At 31.4% G+C, this 14,673-nt stretch overlaps 1 protein-coding gene across 3 annotated transcripts in view; it reads right to left on the reverse strand.

Moving 5' to 3' along the window:
- Positions 1 to 14,673, reverse strand: part of LOC129005871 (venom dipeptidyl peptidase 4-like) — a 60,723-nt gene that overhangs the window by 15,601 nt on the left and 30,449 nt on the right. For all 3 annotated transcript variants that reach the window (XM_054434899.1, XM_054434900.1, XM_054434901.1), the window contains exon 2: positions 6,296 to 6,325. In XM_054434899.1, the coding sequence (XP_054290874.1) occupies positions 6,296 to 6,325 (30 nt within the window). The remainder of the gene's footprint in view (positions 1 to 6,295; positions 6,326 to 14,673) is intronic.

Consider the following 14,673-nt stretch of genomic DNA (forward strand, 5'->3'; position numbering starts at 1 on the left):
AGTATTTGTGCCAGAAATATACTTGTGACAAGCAAGGAAGAGTCCGAACATTGAGCACTGTGCAGAAATTCTTGTTGCACAAGGGTTTTCCTCCACAATGAGGGTGTGGGAGGTGGTGTTGGACTTGCCCTAGACACCAGCACTAGTCCTAGACAACACTTAAGTGTACCATTGAGTGTTTCCTCTGTACTTCACTTCTCTGTGACTATATGGAAGTTTCAGGGGGGACATTCTGGATTAGTCAGTGTGGGAGAGGTGTGGTAAAGGTTTTTTTGGAATCTAGTCGCTACAGGAAGTAGTGTGTGGGTATAGATTTCAGGCTAGGAGACAGAGCGAAGAAAGTGTTTGCAATTGATATGCCTAAAAATGTTTTTTTTTTAGTTTTAACAGTTTTATCCCTCATTCAAGTTTTGTTGTCACCCGTAATATATTGGCACCCAGCGTAGTGCGCCATCCCCTCTTTTCTTTTCAAGTGACCTGTGAAGTTAAAATTTACAATAAACCAAATAGTGTAGGACTGCTCTTTACAAACCTAACTCAATTACACATCCATCGTTCAGATTAAAGAAAAAAAGTCTTGCTTTGGAAACTACTGGAAACACCAAAACAGTAATGTGAGTTGGGTCCACTACCCTTACTATCCTTGGGCAATAACAAGTAAATTGAATTTATCTCTGAGCCTTTATACTGTTTATTAAGTTATTTGGGGTTTTGACTCAACAGTTTGGATTTAGATTTTGGTATGGGCAAAATTAGTAGTATAAAATCACAAGAAAACATTAAAATTAGTAAAATAAACCTAGTGATCATGATTTTTTTTAGGAAGGCTAGTGTCGCTGAAACTGCCTTTGAAACTCATGGCAAGATACTTTGTACTGCACTGAATGTGGAATGGAGTATAGGTGGATTAGCTCATCTTCACAGCAGTTACAACATTAACTGGGGCTCTGGAGAGCTGGATCTGGCTTTTTAACGACAAGACGGTAAAACAGGAACGGTTTTAACAATTTGTTTTGACAAATTTTATTACGTTTACACAGGCTACTAGGTTACAAATATTTTAGTTTTTTAATGACACGGTTTGCGTTTAACACTAAATAATGTGATGCTTTTAATTTTGTTCTTGGATACATAAAATACTTGAAATGAAAACTATAACACTACGTAAGTCATTGTTTTTTCAGCCATCATTAGAGCTAGGAAATGAACATTCAACTATTTGTTTCTAATTGGATAATTTTTTAACCTAAATTCATACTTTCAAATTAGCAAAATTACTCAAGCTATCGCGTTCACAGACATATATGTACAAATAAAAAAATTTGAACGAATATAGTGTTTTTGGCCTGGCCTCTGTGGACATCAAAATGAAAAATTAAATAGATCCCAAGTCTAGGTCTTATTGTGCCACCTACTTATTGTGATAATGATAATAGCTACTTCCCTATAGGAGAATTTGCTAAACAACTCTTTTTGGCATATTTGTACCAGTTCAAAGTGGAAAAATTCAAATTAGTAAATAAATAACGTTGACGTTCACCTATCCCCATTTAAATGTAATTCTTTGTTTGAAGTTCATTGTTGGTTATGGTGAGTTAATGTTGTTCAAAGGTTTATTGCGGACATTTTCCATCTTGATGGTAAAAAAACAATACCTATACAACGTTTCGGGATCTGGAATCTGATCCCGTCCTCAGGTGAAAAAAACTTAATTAACACATTACAACTAACAATACACAAACGCCCAACCTAAGTTGGAATACACTACAGAGGGTAGCAGTAAAAAAATATGCACTGTATAGCAGATCCCAAAACGTTGTGTTTTTTTTTTACCATCGTGATGGAAAATGTCCGCAACAAACCTTTAAATGTAATGTTATTCCCATTCCCACCATGTTTGAATAATATGGCAGTTCAAGATAATTTTGATAAAATTGTTACGGTAGCCTACTTAATGCTATAAAACTAAATCTTATAAGTCCACTTAAATAAAACCATCAGTGCTTACACAGCAGCATTCAAACAAATTCATTGAATCAATTTACTGTAGATAATTTAACAGCAAATATGAGAGGTCTCTTAAAATAATGAAAACATGTCATCAGGTTGGTGACAATAGGAAATCCACTTAAACATTATTTTTTAATTAACGGTGCTTAGTTTTTTATTTGCGCACCTAACTAAAGATTTATACAAATTAACTGAGAAGTGTGGCTCCATAGCTATTTTTTATTTGAACTGAGTTTTTTTCATGATATTACATGGTTTTCATCTGAACATTATAATTAATAATTTTGCGAAGAAATGGAAAGTCTATTAAGCTAATGTGATTCTTTTTTACAAGGAAAACAATAAATCTATTAATAGGATATTAATTACATCTTTTAGTTTGGAAGTGATTTCACAATACCACCAACTTTTAGCTACATTTTCCAATTAATGTTTTTTCAATTTTTGCTGGGTTCTTTTACATGAGTAAATACATAATTACACATACAATACATTTCTCTGGTGGAAAAACGTGGTCAGATGAATAATGGTATGAAAAAATATATTATGAGCTGAAACCACTTTCCATTAAATATTTCAATTTTTAAGCATATGGCAGACGCACCATATGTGACAATACATAGCTCTTTAAAGCAGACTTATCGAAAACGTACTGTCAATTAAGTAATCCCGACTAAAACCAAAAACCATTTTCCCAACAACCTACTTCAAAATTTTAGGAGAGATAATTCTAAAATATCAAAAATTTTCACAATTACTTATTCTGTATATCAAAGAGGATGAATGGGTTTATTGATAAACCATCACTTCCTATGGCGGCTTTTTAAGTTTAGGGAAGACAACTTAATACCGTTATCAGACCAAGTGTCCAATGGAATCAAACTTTTCTAAGGTCCAAAACTTACCGAAGCCATGTTGCTGGGACGTAGGTGCCTTTCTTACACTGCTCTTATCTAATCAAAGTGCCTTGCAAACCGGGGCAAACATAATTAAATAGTAAATTATCGGAATACTTGTTTGCATTGTTAACATCGGTTCCAAGGTAGAATAACGTACGTTACTGTGTTATGGAACCGATCTTCAAGTTATGTAATTTTAAATAATTTTCAAACAACTGTGTCAAGGAATTTGTGACCTGTGTTGTGATTTTTTCAAGCCTTTATTACTGTATGGATATTAAAAAAAGGGTTTGTGTTCAGAAATGGTCTAGTATGTATTTATAACTAAATAAACTTAATATTTTTTTTTATTATATCATATTTATCTTTGTTGCTGTTGCCTGGGTTCTTGTGGATAAGATGTTTGTGTCGACCTGCATTTCGCCACCTTGTGTGACATCTTCAGGGGTCTTCTTAATTCATCTTCTAATCACACTATAGTCTATATTTACAAAAATATTTACAAATATTTCACAAAAGTGGCCTATAGTATGGACCCAACCGCGATACTAGTGACCGTGTGTGTGTAAATATTTTTGTAAATATAGACTATAGAGTTAGTAATGAGAAGATCGATGAATTAAGATGACTCCTGTAGATGCCATGAAAGGTATAGAAAAATTGATAGATTGGTGCAAGCATCTTATCTGCAAGACCTCAGTTAACAGCAATAAGGATAATTCTAATGCAATTTAAATTATTTAAATTTTTTATCGATAGGATTTATTAAAAGGAAACCTCTGTTATTATGGAAACAACAGTACATTATAATAATATTAATATGCAGTACATTTAAATTAGGAATAAAATTACTCAATAAACGAACAGTTTAAGTTTTATTATCCTATTTCATTATTTAAAAAAAGTTGTTAAAGTCATAACATTTCATTTTTAAGTACTGTAGTTTTGAAATAATAGATATCCTAAAGATTAGTACATTAAGTCTTCAGAATGAAAGTAAAAATTTCCCAGCTTAATATTTGTAGCAATATAAATAACAAAAACACAAACAGAATGAAAATTGATAAGGTATAAATGTTTGATGAAGATATGAACCTTATCTTTCTGAACTTGGTTTGACATTCCATGTGTTTGATAAATACTCTTCCTTGTATTAAAATTTATCTCATAAAAATTTACAAACATACAGTAGATTGAAGATTTCAATTTTTAAGATCAATTTCCAGTGATAACCTAGGCAGAAAACTATAAAATGTCACATGCAAAATTGAATTTTTTTTTATATTTGAAATTTGAAATATTTACCTGATTATTCCTTGGACTTGCAATAGTATGAGAGTGTTAATAATTAACTGCTTCTATAAAAAGAGAATTGGGTTTTGCCTCACACAGTGCAATTAGCTTAAAAAAATTTCAAACCAGCGCCAAATTGTCAAATACACTTCCCTCAATATATACAAAAAAGTTACAATGATTTGAGTGTCGGGTTAGGGAGGGGGAGGGGGTGAAAAAAGGATTTTTTTACTTTTTCGCAAATTACTCAAAACGGTGAATTTTTCTCAAAATACAATGAATTACAAAAATAATCTCTATTAAATTTCGAACAAAATGATACCATACAATACCTATCTACTTGTAAACGGTTCAGGCGATATTGTGGGGTAAATGTAATTTTTTTCTTAAAATTCTAAAAAAGTTGTTTTTTAAATGGGGAAACCCATGGACACTCGAAACAAATGATGGATTAGTAAAGGTATAATCAGACAAACTAGTGAAAGACAAAAATTGATGAACATTATGATATGGGTATGGGTGAATGTAGGATCTTGGGGGGTATGTTTAATCTATGGTAGGATGAAGGTGGGATCCAAAATTAAGAGTTGTTATAAACAATAATGTTAAAGCAAAATTGTAGATTAACTCCCTTTAAATAAGACTTTGCGAACATAAACAGTCGATCATCATTGATTTTGTATTATTGTTTCTAAAGTTTTGGTTTACTGTAATTGTGAACAATTGCAATTGAGAAACAAATGCGTCCAGTTTTGAACTATCAAAAAGCTACTGACGTTTCTCAGGATCGAACCGTCGACCTTTTGATTGTCAGGCGAGTTATATGTATACCCATACCCATTTCAATGTTATATCATTAACTCCCATAAAATGTTTCCTGTTTGCCAACTATCTGTCGATTAAGTAGTCTTTTGACAAAATTGGCTCCCCATACCTTAGCAAACTGTGCACAAATAATATAAGTTTTAAATACTAATTTAAGTTGACAACATAGCTAACAAAGCAAATAAAAAATCAAACTCTCTTTAAAACTGAAATGCTCACTTTTAAATTAAATTGCAATTTTGTTTTTAATTAGAAAGAGTGTTTGAATGATGAACTGCTGTATTCAGAAAGGATTTCCTAAGGAGTTGTGAAGTGTTTCTTGTCTCAATATTGATCAGAGGCGTTGATTACTGAGAAATTCGGCAATCAAACTGGAGATGAGGGAGCGAAGAAACTTTGTTCTTTGAGGTGGAAATTGTACTCTTGGTACCTTCAGTCCTTTTGATCACTTACTCGGATTTGTATCATTCTACTCCCACATACTATCTTCTGTTTCTCACATTATCGATTTTGTATTATTGTTTCTAAGACTTGGTTTAACATTTTTGTTTATTACAACTCTTAATTTTGGATAATACCTTCATCCTACATTCACCCATACCCATATCATAATGTTCATAAATTTTTTTTATCACTTTCACTAGTTTGTCTGATTATACCTTTACTAATTCATCATTTGTCATTTTTTATTTTGTTTATCACATTTATGTTTAACATGATTGTTTATACCCTCGATTTATCTGATTCTACCTTCACACATACTCATGTCATAATGATTATCAATCTTTGTTTATCACTTACACCAGTTTGTCTAATTCTACCTTCATTAATTTATTATTTGCCACTTCATACTTTGTTTATCACATTTATGTTTAGCATTATTGTTTATCACACTTCATTTATCAGACTACAATTATTTCACTACAAATGGTTAATATTTCAAGTATTACTCTAACCATTTCTTTATTTTATAGCGTGAATAATTTGTTTGTATTCTTAGTTGTTTGAAGTTTAATAAAAGCTTTTGAGAGGGAACTATTCTAAAATACAGAGAAGCAGGTCTACTTATTTTCTGTGTGAAAACTAAATATAGGTAGCACATATATGCGATATACTGTAATATGGAAAATAATTGTTAATAACTACTGTTTGAGTAACCATCTTGTAATAAAATAATAGTTATGCTTTCATAGAGCATTTGAAATCAGGTCATAAAAATAGTACAATGCTTGATAAACTAAATTTAGCTTTAATTAACTCTTACTTACTTGTATCCAGTTTTTGTTGTCTGAGGCACTCTGAAAATAAAAGAAATTATTATTTTCAAAATATATTATGTTAAAATATAAAATGTGAAAATATTGTTCATATTTTGATATTCAATCATTTAAATTAAACTAGTGTACATGTTGCTCAAAATCGAGCAATCACAAAGAAGTAAAGGAGTTATTTAAAAACAAATAACTTATTTGAGAACAAATATAAGTCATAAATTCCAATGAGTTTAAAAGAGTCAACACAAAGATTACATAACTAATGATAATACTCACAATGTACTTAACAGTTCAATGTAATAAACATTTCTTGTAAATATTCTATCATTTTTCAAAAGCTGATCTGGCTTTTAGTGTATCGTAGAAATGTTTCCCACTTATAGCTGCAATAGGTTGTAGATGTTGGTCTTTTTCAATGATAATGTAGTCTGCATGATATCACCCTTTGTCGCCAGTACGTTTACAAATTTCAGTCTTTTTTTTAATAGCACCAAATAACCATTAACTACCTGAGTTTCTGCTTAACCTCTCTGTCACAATTTTACAATTAACATAATATATGTTCTTCTTCGCACTTTTAATTTCTGACAACAGCTGGAGTTTCATAACAATGTTTGTTTCCCATGTTAATCTTATAGAGAAATACAAAACTTTAAAGGGCCCCAGGGCCTCACTCTCTAATTATTAAAGTTTCCTGCACAACTTCATGTTACGCTCTTTCCAATGACACCGAAAACATGTCAATCGGTTCAGCAGTTTGGGGGAGTAATTGTCACAAAAAACCTGCTTGCGTATTAAATAAGTAAATAGATTCAATATTAGCTGAGTTAGGCTTTCAGAAATTGTTCAATTAGTTTTTAAACATGTTTTTAAGTTTTACAAATTACAACAAAATACTAAATACATTGTAAATAATAAAGGGAAAAAATATTAATTCAATATTTTGTAATATTAACTAGTAGTTATAAATTTTTTTAATAAACCAGAATAATTACATTTTGAGCAATATAATCCACTGGTTTTTCTTTACCATTTCTTTATTGATCATTAACCATTTTCATATCTATTATGACCAGATAAAACTATGTAGCTACTATATATTACTTGTACTTCTATGGTATTATTACTATGAGTAAAGCTACAATAATAAATCTACTCTAAAATAGAAACATTTAATCAACATCAGCACACTCCAAACATTAGGAACACGAAACACACATAAAATAAGGCTTCAGATGTAACAAAAGGTGAAAAGTCTACTTGCATTACATGAAGTAAATGCTCCACCTACTACACCATGATGCTTTATCTTTAGGTAATGAATTTTAAAAATAGCTAATAGCTATTTACCGTACAAGTGTAGTAAGAGCGTTTTTACATCACGCAGGTGAATGTTGTTGCATAATTTACCGAAGTGATGTAAACACGCTCTTGCGTAACGTGTAACGTACAAGATTTTACCTGACCCGAAAATATACAGGAAGTCATGAACATTATTTTTCATTATCCATTTCACTCATCTTATAACAGTAACGTTAATTTACAAACAAAAGCTAGGGTAGGAAAATTCTTCAAAACATAACAATAAAATTCAAGCGCACAGCTGATTTCTAGCGTTGAACGTCGTTGGCTCCATAGAGGTATATTTTTTAAGTTAATCACTTAATGTTATTTAAATGGGTTTCATTACCTCACCGAGTGAGTTTTTTTCAACTTTACATCACTCGAGAAGTAAAGAAGTTGTATACATCACGCTTGGGATAGGGAAGTTTAACATGGCGGGTTAGGTAAAATAAATTAGACTAATAATGATAGACTTATTATATACCAATGGACCCTTCAAAAATTGCACATTTTTCAATTGGGTTGGAAACATGTGTCCGAGGTAAAATTAATCCCATGCAACATTCTTTTACCCTTCAAAGATTATTTAAGTATTTCTAATATTGTTTAAGAAAAGGGGGATTTTCCAACCTGAATCAGATTACAGTTATCCACACGTGACCTATTTAAAATCCATTTTCATAGAATGTTTAGTCTCTTGTTTACAATCGGACTGTGGTTAACATTAACTGAAGGATCAGCTGTTAAATTACAACAAACATTTAAACCTTTAAAAAGAAAGTTGGTCAACATAGCTGGATCTTTGAAAATATACTCTATATATAAATTAATCACAAGGGGGGCGAAGACCAAAAGGAATTTCTTTTTAATTACCATTCACAGGTGCTGTGTATCATGAGCTTTAAGATGACACCTCAATCGTAAAAATTGGTTATATAAGACTACTAAAAAAGGGATGTTACCGTACAGAGAAAACCCTTGTTGTATTAAGTATACGTATATTTAATGTTTTTCTTATTAAGGCTTCTTATTCAAAATATTCATTTTCCCCAAGATACAGGAAATATTTAATTAACTACAGGGTGTCCGGTCATAAGTGTTAAATAAAATTTTGCATCAAACTACATGGTAATGGTGACATAATGACGCACATTTGAGGTTCCCAACCTCAACCGTTAGGGAATAACAAATAAATAACGATTTTTCAAAAATTATCGTAGTTGTTATGAAAAAGGTTATATTACTCTGTTAAAAATGCACTAATTGTTAATTTAAATGTCATTTTCAGAATCCTCACAAAATTTTAAATAACTATAACACATAATCGTTGGGGTACGGAAAAATATTCTACTTAAATTTCTTCGTTAAACAATTATTTTTAATACCGACGAAAATTTTAATAGCATTCAGCGATTTATTTCTCGGTTACCAAGATCCGCTGAGTTTAACAAATATTACTAAAAACTTCCTTATTTAAAGGGCTTTACAATGGTGTATAAAAGGTTTTACCAAGTTTCAAATTTCCTAATGTAATTCAATCATTGTTGGGAAAAAACATGGTAGGGCAAAGAAAAGCTATTGTGAAGAATAATACATTTAACTTCAGGCAACGAATAATTTGTATTTTTTTCTCGCATGCAACGCTTTTTTTATAACTATTAAGGTAAGAAAAGAAACGTATAGTAGCAAAATGTGTTTGTGATAAAGTTACGGTTCGTATATTTTTCATATTTCAGATAAGATTTCAATTAACTCCCAGAAGTTCGGTTGTGGCTATACCAAAACTACCCGACATGGATTGGACGTGGAGGAAGTGTGACATGGCCTCCTCGATCTCCAGACTTGAGCCCGTTAGATTTTTTTTTTTTGGGTTACATGTAAAGTCTAGTTTACTCGACTGTTGTAAACTCTGAAGTTGAGTTACGGTAGAGAATCTTTGAGGCTGCTGGGAAAGTAAGGGAAAAATTGACGTATGAGGTCACAGTTGGCGCGATTCACAAGCGAGCTAGGGCTGCTTGCGGGAAAACGGAGGGCACTTCACACCCAAACTGTGATTCCACGTTAAGTTGTGCTTCGGACGAAGTATGTCATAGATTTGATTTGTATTGTGTGTTTTTACTAATGTATTGTGTTTTTTTTTATAAAAAATTTTACAAAGTCTAAGAAAAACTCATTAGTTTGATGAAAGGGTAGTCTGGTCAATCATAAATTACACAAACCCTCATCATCAGTGGCCAGCTCATAAAATAGTTAGCAAAATGCATTATTTTTTTACAATATCTGTTTTGGTTTAACCGTGATTTTTCCCAATAGTACTTAAAATTCACGATAGATTTGACAGTAGATAATTGTAGTTATACATCATTGTAAAGCCCTTTAAATAAGGAAGTTTTTAGTAATATTTGTTTAAGTTAGCGGATCTCGGTAACCGAGAAATAAACTGCTGAATGTTATTAAAATTTTCGTCGATAATAAAAATAATTGTTTAACGAAGAAATTTAAATAGAATATTTTTCCGTGGCCCAACGATTATGTGTTATATTTATTTAAAATTTTGTGAGGATTCTGAAAATGACATTTAAATTAACAAATAGTGTATTTTTAACAGAGTAATATAACCTTTTTCATAACAACTACGATAATTTTTGAAAAATCTTTATTTATTTGTTATTCCCTAACGGTTGAGGTTGGGAACCTCAAATGTGCGTCATTATGTCACCATTACCATGTAGTTTGATGCAAAATTTTATTTAACACTTATGACCGGACACCCTGTATATATAAATAACATTATTAATAAATAAAACAAATTAAAAGCAGTGTTTTCAAGCTTTTCCAGAAAATAAAATATGTTCATATACAAGTAACGAGAAATATATAAAAAATATAAAGTGCAATGCGTAGATTGTAGTGTATAAAGTCAAAACGTATCTTAAAATACGCTTAAAACCTAACTTTTTTAGCTATTAACGCATTACTACATGGTCCCTAGTAGCGCCTTCAGTTCTAACTCCGCAGTTCAGATACACGCTTGATGTGTTTTTGCATCTGATGGCGCTGGGTGTGTATAAAATAATACAATTAAAAATAAAACAAACATGGCACTTTGAAGAATTAATTGTTGTAATTTCCAGAAACACAAAATGTTTGGTCAATAAATCAAATTAAATTAGTTATTCGTAAGCAGCTACTGAATTCATATATTTTATCTATTTCGTTTGACGCAGTCTACAAAGTTAGCTATTGAAACTACAACAAAACATGGCAAATGGCACATTTATATTTATGCAATCTTTGCAGTCATAAGAGGATAAATAAACATACAGGGTGTTCATTTGAAAACTTTCCATATCTGTTGTGTGCAAAGGTAAGGCTTTTAACACTTGTTTGTTCTCAATAGTAGTGGAGAACTGCCGGTTTTACCTCACTTTAGACACGTTTTTCCCATGTTATTCTTATGGGGATCATTTTTTGGCCACCAATTCCAAAAATCCTGATCTTTGCCCAAATATCCCTATAAAATTGTCAAACCTTATTTCTTAGTTATTCCCTATAAATATATTCGATATTAAGCAAAAAATAAAAAAAAAACTAATTATTTCATTTATTGACCCATGCATGTGTATATGTATAGTAGTATAGTTTGTCGCCGCCGTTTTTTGCGGCACGAGGTTTTTGGGCCAACTCCCCGCCCATGCCTAATTGCTAGTACATTTACCATTCCCCTTTCTAGTTGATGTATTATATTTCTGTCTTATCTTATCTATATATTAGACGTATGAGTTGTTTAATATTGTTAGTATAGTTTGTCGCCGCCGTTTTTTGAGGTTCGACATTTTTGGGCCAACTCCCCCCCTCACCCCTCACCCCCTCACCACTCCCCTCTGCACCATGCACAATTGCTAGTACATCTACCATTCCCCTTTCCAGTTGATATATTATATTTCTATTTCAAAATCATGTATGTGCGAACTCGGCTCATGGCGTGGGCGCGATCCTGACTCATGGTTGTTTCTTGCCTCTAGTGGTGACGTGGTGAAAACGTCACTCACTTGGGCTTGTTCTTTGCTAGTCTTGGATCTGTTGAAGTAATTTTTACAAATTTTTAATTTCTAGCTGAAAATTATTAAAATTTCCAAAATTTTGAAATTTTCGAAAAGTCTATAAATAGAAGTGACACAAATTTTTTTTGTTATATATAAAAATGAGGCCCACCTGTCAACACTGCTCCGTGTCGCTCTCCACCAAAAGTAATATGATTCGTCACTACAAGGTAATTCATCAAATGAAGGTGAAACTGTGCAAAGTTTGTAATTTAATCTGTGATAGTAACATTGCTCTAAAATCGCATATATTACAAAGTCACAAGAGTTGTAATTTCTGTAAAACGAATATTGTTGGACATTTTAAAAGACATGTTAATTCTTGCATGAAATGTCCATACACAATGATTAAATTTGTTGGTGAATCGATTAGAACTGACCTTGAAAATACTCTGAAGTCTTGTCCTCTACCGATAAAATGGACTTTAGTTAGGAGAATCAAATTTATAAAATATTCAATGGATCAAAATGGTAAATTAGTTAATGAAAAAGAATGTATAGCAGATTTTCGAAGTCTTACTACCTTAACTATTGAGAAGAGAGATTTAAAGCCTCAAATTGAAAATGCACTTTCAAAGATTGATGCTTCCATACACAAATATCAAGCCCAAGGCAGTGGATGGATATATGACCATACTAAATATTGGCAGTTGCATGTTTACAAGTATAAACCCCTAACTCCAAAGTCATATATCCCCACACCAAAAAGTATTCAATCAAAATATGCTGTTTTAAATATAAAGAATTCTGACAATAGATGCTTTCTTTGGTCGATTTTAGCAGCTTTACATCCAAGGTATGCAAACAATGCTGAAAGGGTTTCTAATTATGTACCCTATGAAAGACAGTTGAATATGACAAACATAAAGTATCCTGTGAAAATATCTGATATAGATAAATTTGAAACACAGAATGATATAAGTATTAATGTATTTGGGGTTGAATATGATAAATTTATATATCCATTAAGAACGACTAAACTAAATAGTAATACTCACATAGATTTATTATTATTACAAGAAGGTCGTAAATCACATTATTGTTTAATTCGTGATTTTGATAGGTTAATGTTCCACTCTACAAAACATGGCCATAAGCAGCATTTTTGCAAGTTGTGTTTACAACATTTTTACACTAATGATATATTAGAACGTCATGTAACATATTGTAAAAACTTTGATGCTCAACGAGTGGAAATGTCTAAACAAGATACATTACAATTTAAAAACTATAAATATCAACTTAAAGCCCCATTTGTGATTTATGCAGATTTTGAATGCTTTATAAACTCCAATATACATACACCATCGGGATTTGCATTTGTCGTAGTAAAAGATTCAAAAATTATTTCTGAAGAGTTGTATAGTGGCACAAATGTTATGGACGTGTTTTTTGAAAGATTATTTCAAACTTATGATTATATTAAAAATCAAATGGCAATATATATTCCTCTTCAAATGACCCCTGAGCAAGAGGTATCTTTCCAAAACTCAACACATTGTCACATTTGTGAAAAGCCCCTATATTTTGATAGGGTGAGAGATCATTGCCATTCCTCTGGACAATACCGTGGAGCTGCCCACAATGATTGTAATTTAAACTATAAAGTAACAAAGAAAATACCAGTATTCTTCCATAACTTGAAAAATTATGATGGTCACATAATAATGCAACATTTGGGAAAGTTTAATAAACGTAAATTAAATTGTATAGCTAAAGATATGGAAAAATATATATCATTCTCTGTTGATGATTTAGTATTTTTAGATTCATACAACTTTCTGTCCCTTCCATTATATAAATTGGCTTCCAATTTGAACACATTTAGATTCATACAAAATCCACTACTACAACGTAAAGGTGTATATCCCTATGAACATATGACGGGACCAGATAAGTTTGCAGAGTCTCTACCCCCAATTGAAACATTTTACAGTTCTATAACTAAAGAACATATCTCTCCCAATGAATATGAACATGCTAAAAATGTATGGACCCATTTTAATATACATAATTTACAAGAATATCATGATTTATATCTTAAAACAGATGTATTGCTACTGGCTGATGTGTTTGAGACATTTAGAGACCTGTGTTTAAAAGATTACAAACTTGACCCTGTACATATGTATTCACTTCCTGGACTTACATGGGAGGCCTGTCTTAGAATGACAGGAATAAAATTACAAATATTCAAAGATGTTGACATGCATTTGTTCATAGAAAGTGCGATCAGAGGAGGAGTCAGTATGATTTCTACACGTTACGCTAAAGCAAATAATAGATATATGGGTGAACACTATGATCCCAATCAAGAGAGTGTCTATTTAATATATTTAGATTGTAACTCACTATACTCTACAGCAATGTGCGAGCCACTGCCTGTGGATGGATTCAGTTGGACTAATGAGATAGACTACAAATATAATCAAAATGATGAGTTTGGATACATTTTAGAAGTTGATTTAAAATATGATAAAAGCTTACATGATTTACATAATGACTATCCATTAGCACCAGAGAAAATGAATGGCAAATTAATACCTAATTTAAATGACAAAACTAAATATATTTTACATTATAAAGCATTACAAAAATATGAGGAATTGGGTTTGATTGTAACAAAATACCATAGAATTTTAAAATTTAGACAGTCTAAATGGCTTGCGCCCTATATTAATTTTAATATTGAAAAACGCAAATGTGCTAAAACTGATTTCGAAAAAGACTTTTATAAATTGTTAAATAATAGTCTCTTTGGTCGAACAATCATGAATCAACGCAAGTTTCGTGATATATATCTCAAGGATGAGTCACTATTAACAAAATATGTCACTAATCCAAGGTTTGACTGTAGCAAAAAGTTTGATAACAATTTACATGCTATACATTTAAATAAATTAGTTGTAAAGTTTAATAAACCAA

This window comes from Macrosteles quadrilineatus, unplaced genomic scaffold, assembly GCF_028750875.1.
Source record: "Macrosteles quadrilineatus isolate MER2022 unplaced genomic scaffold, UCM_ALF_1.0 Scaffold_39__1_contigs__length_1060358, whole genome shotgun sequence".
Lineage (NCBI taxonomy): Eukaryota > Metazoa > Arthropoda > Insecta > Hemiptera > Cicadellidae > Macrosteles > Macrosteles quadrilineatus.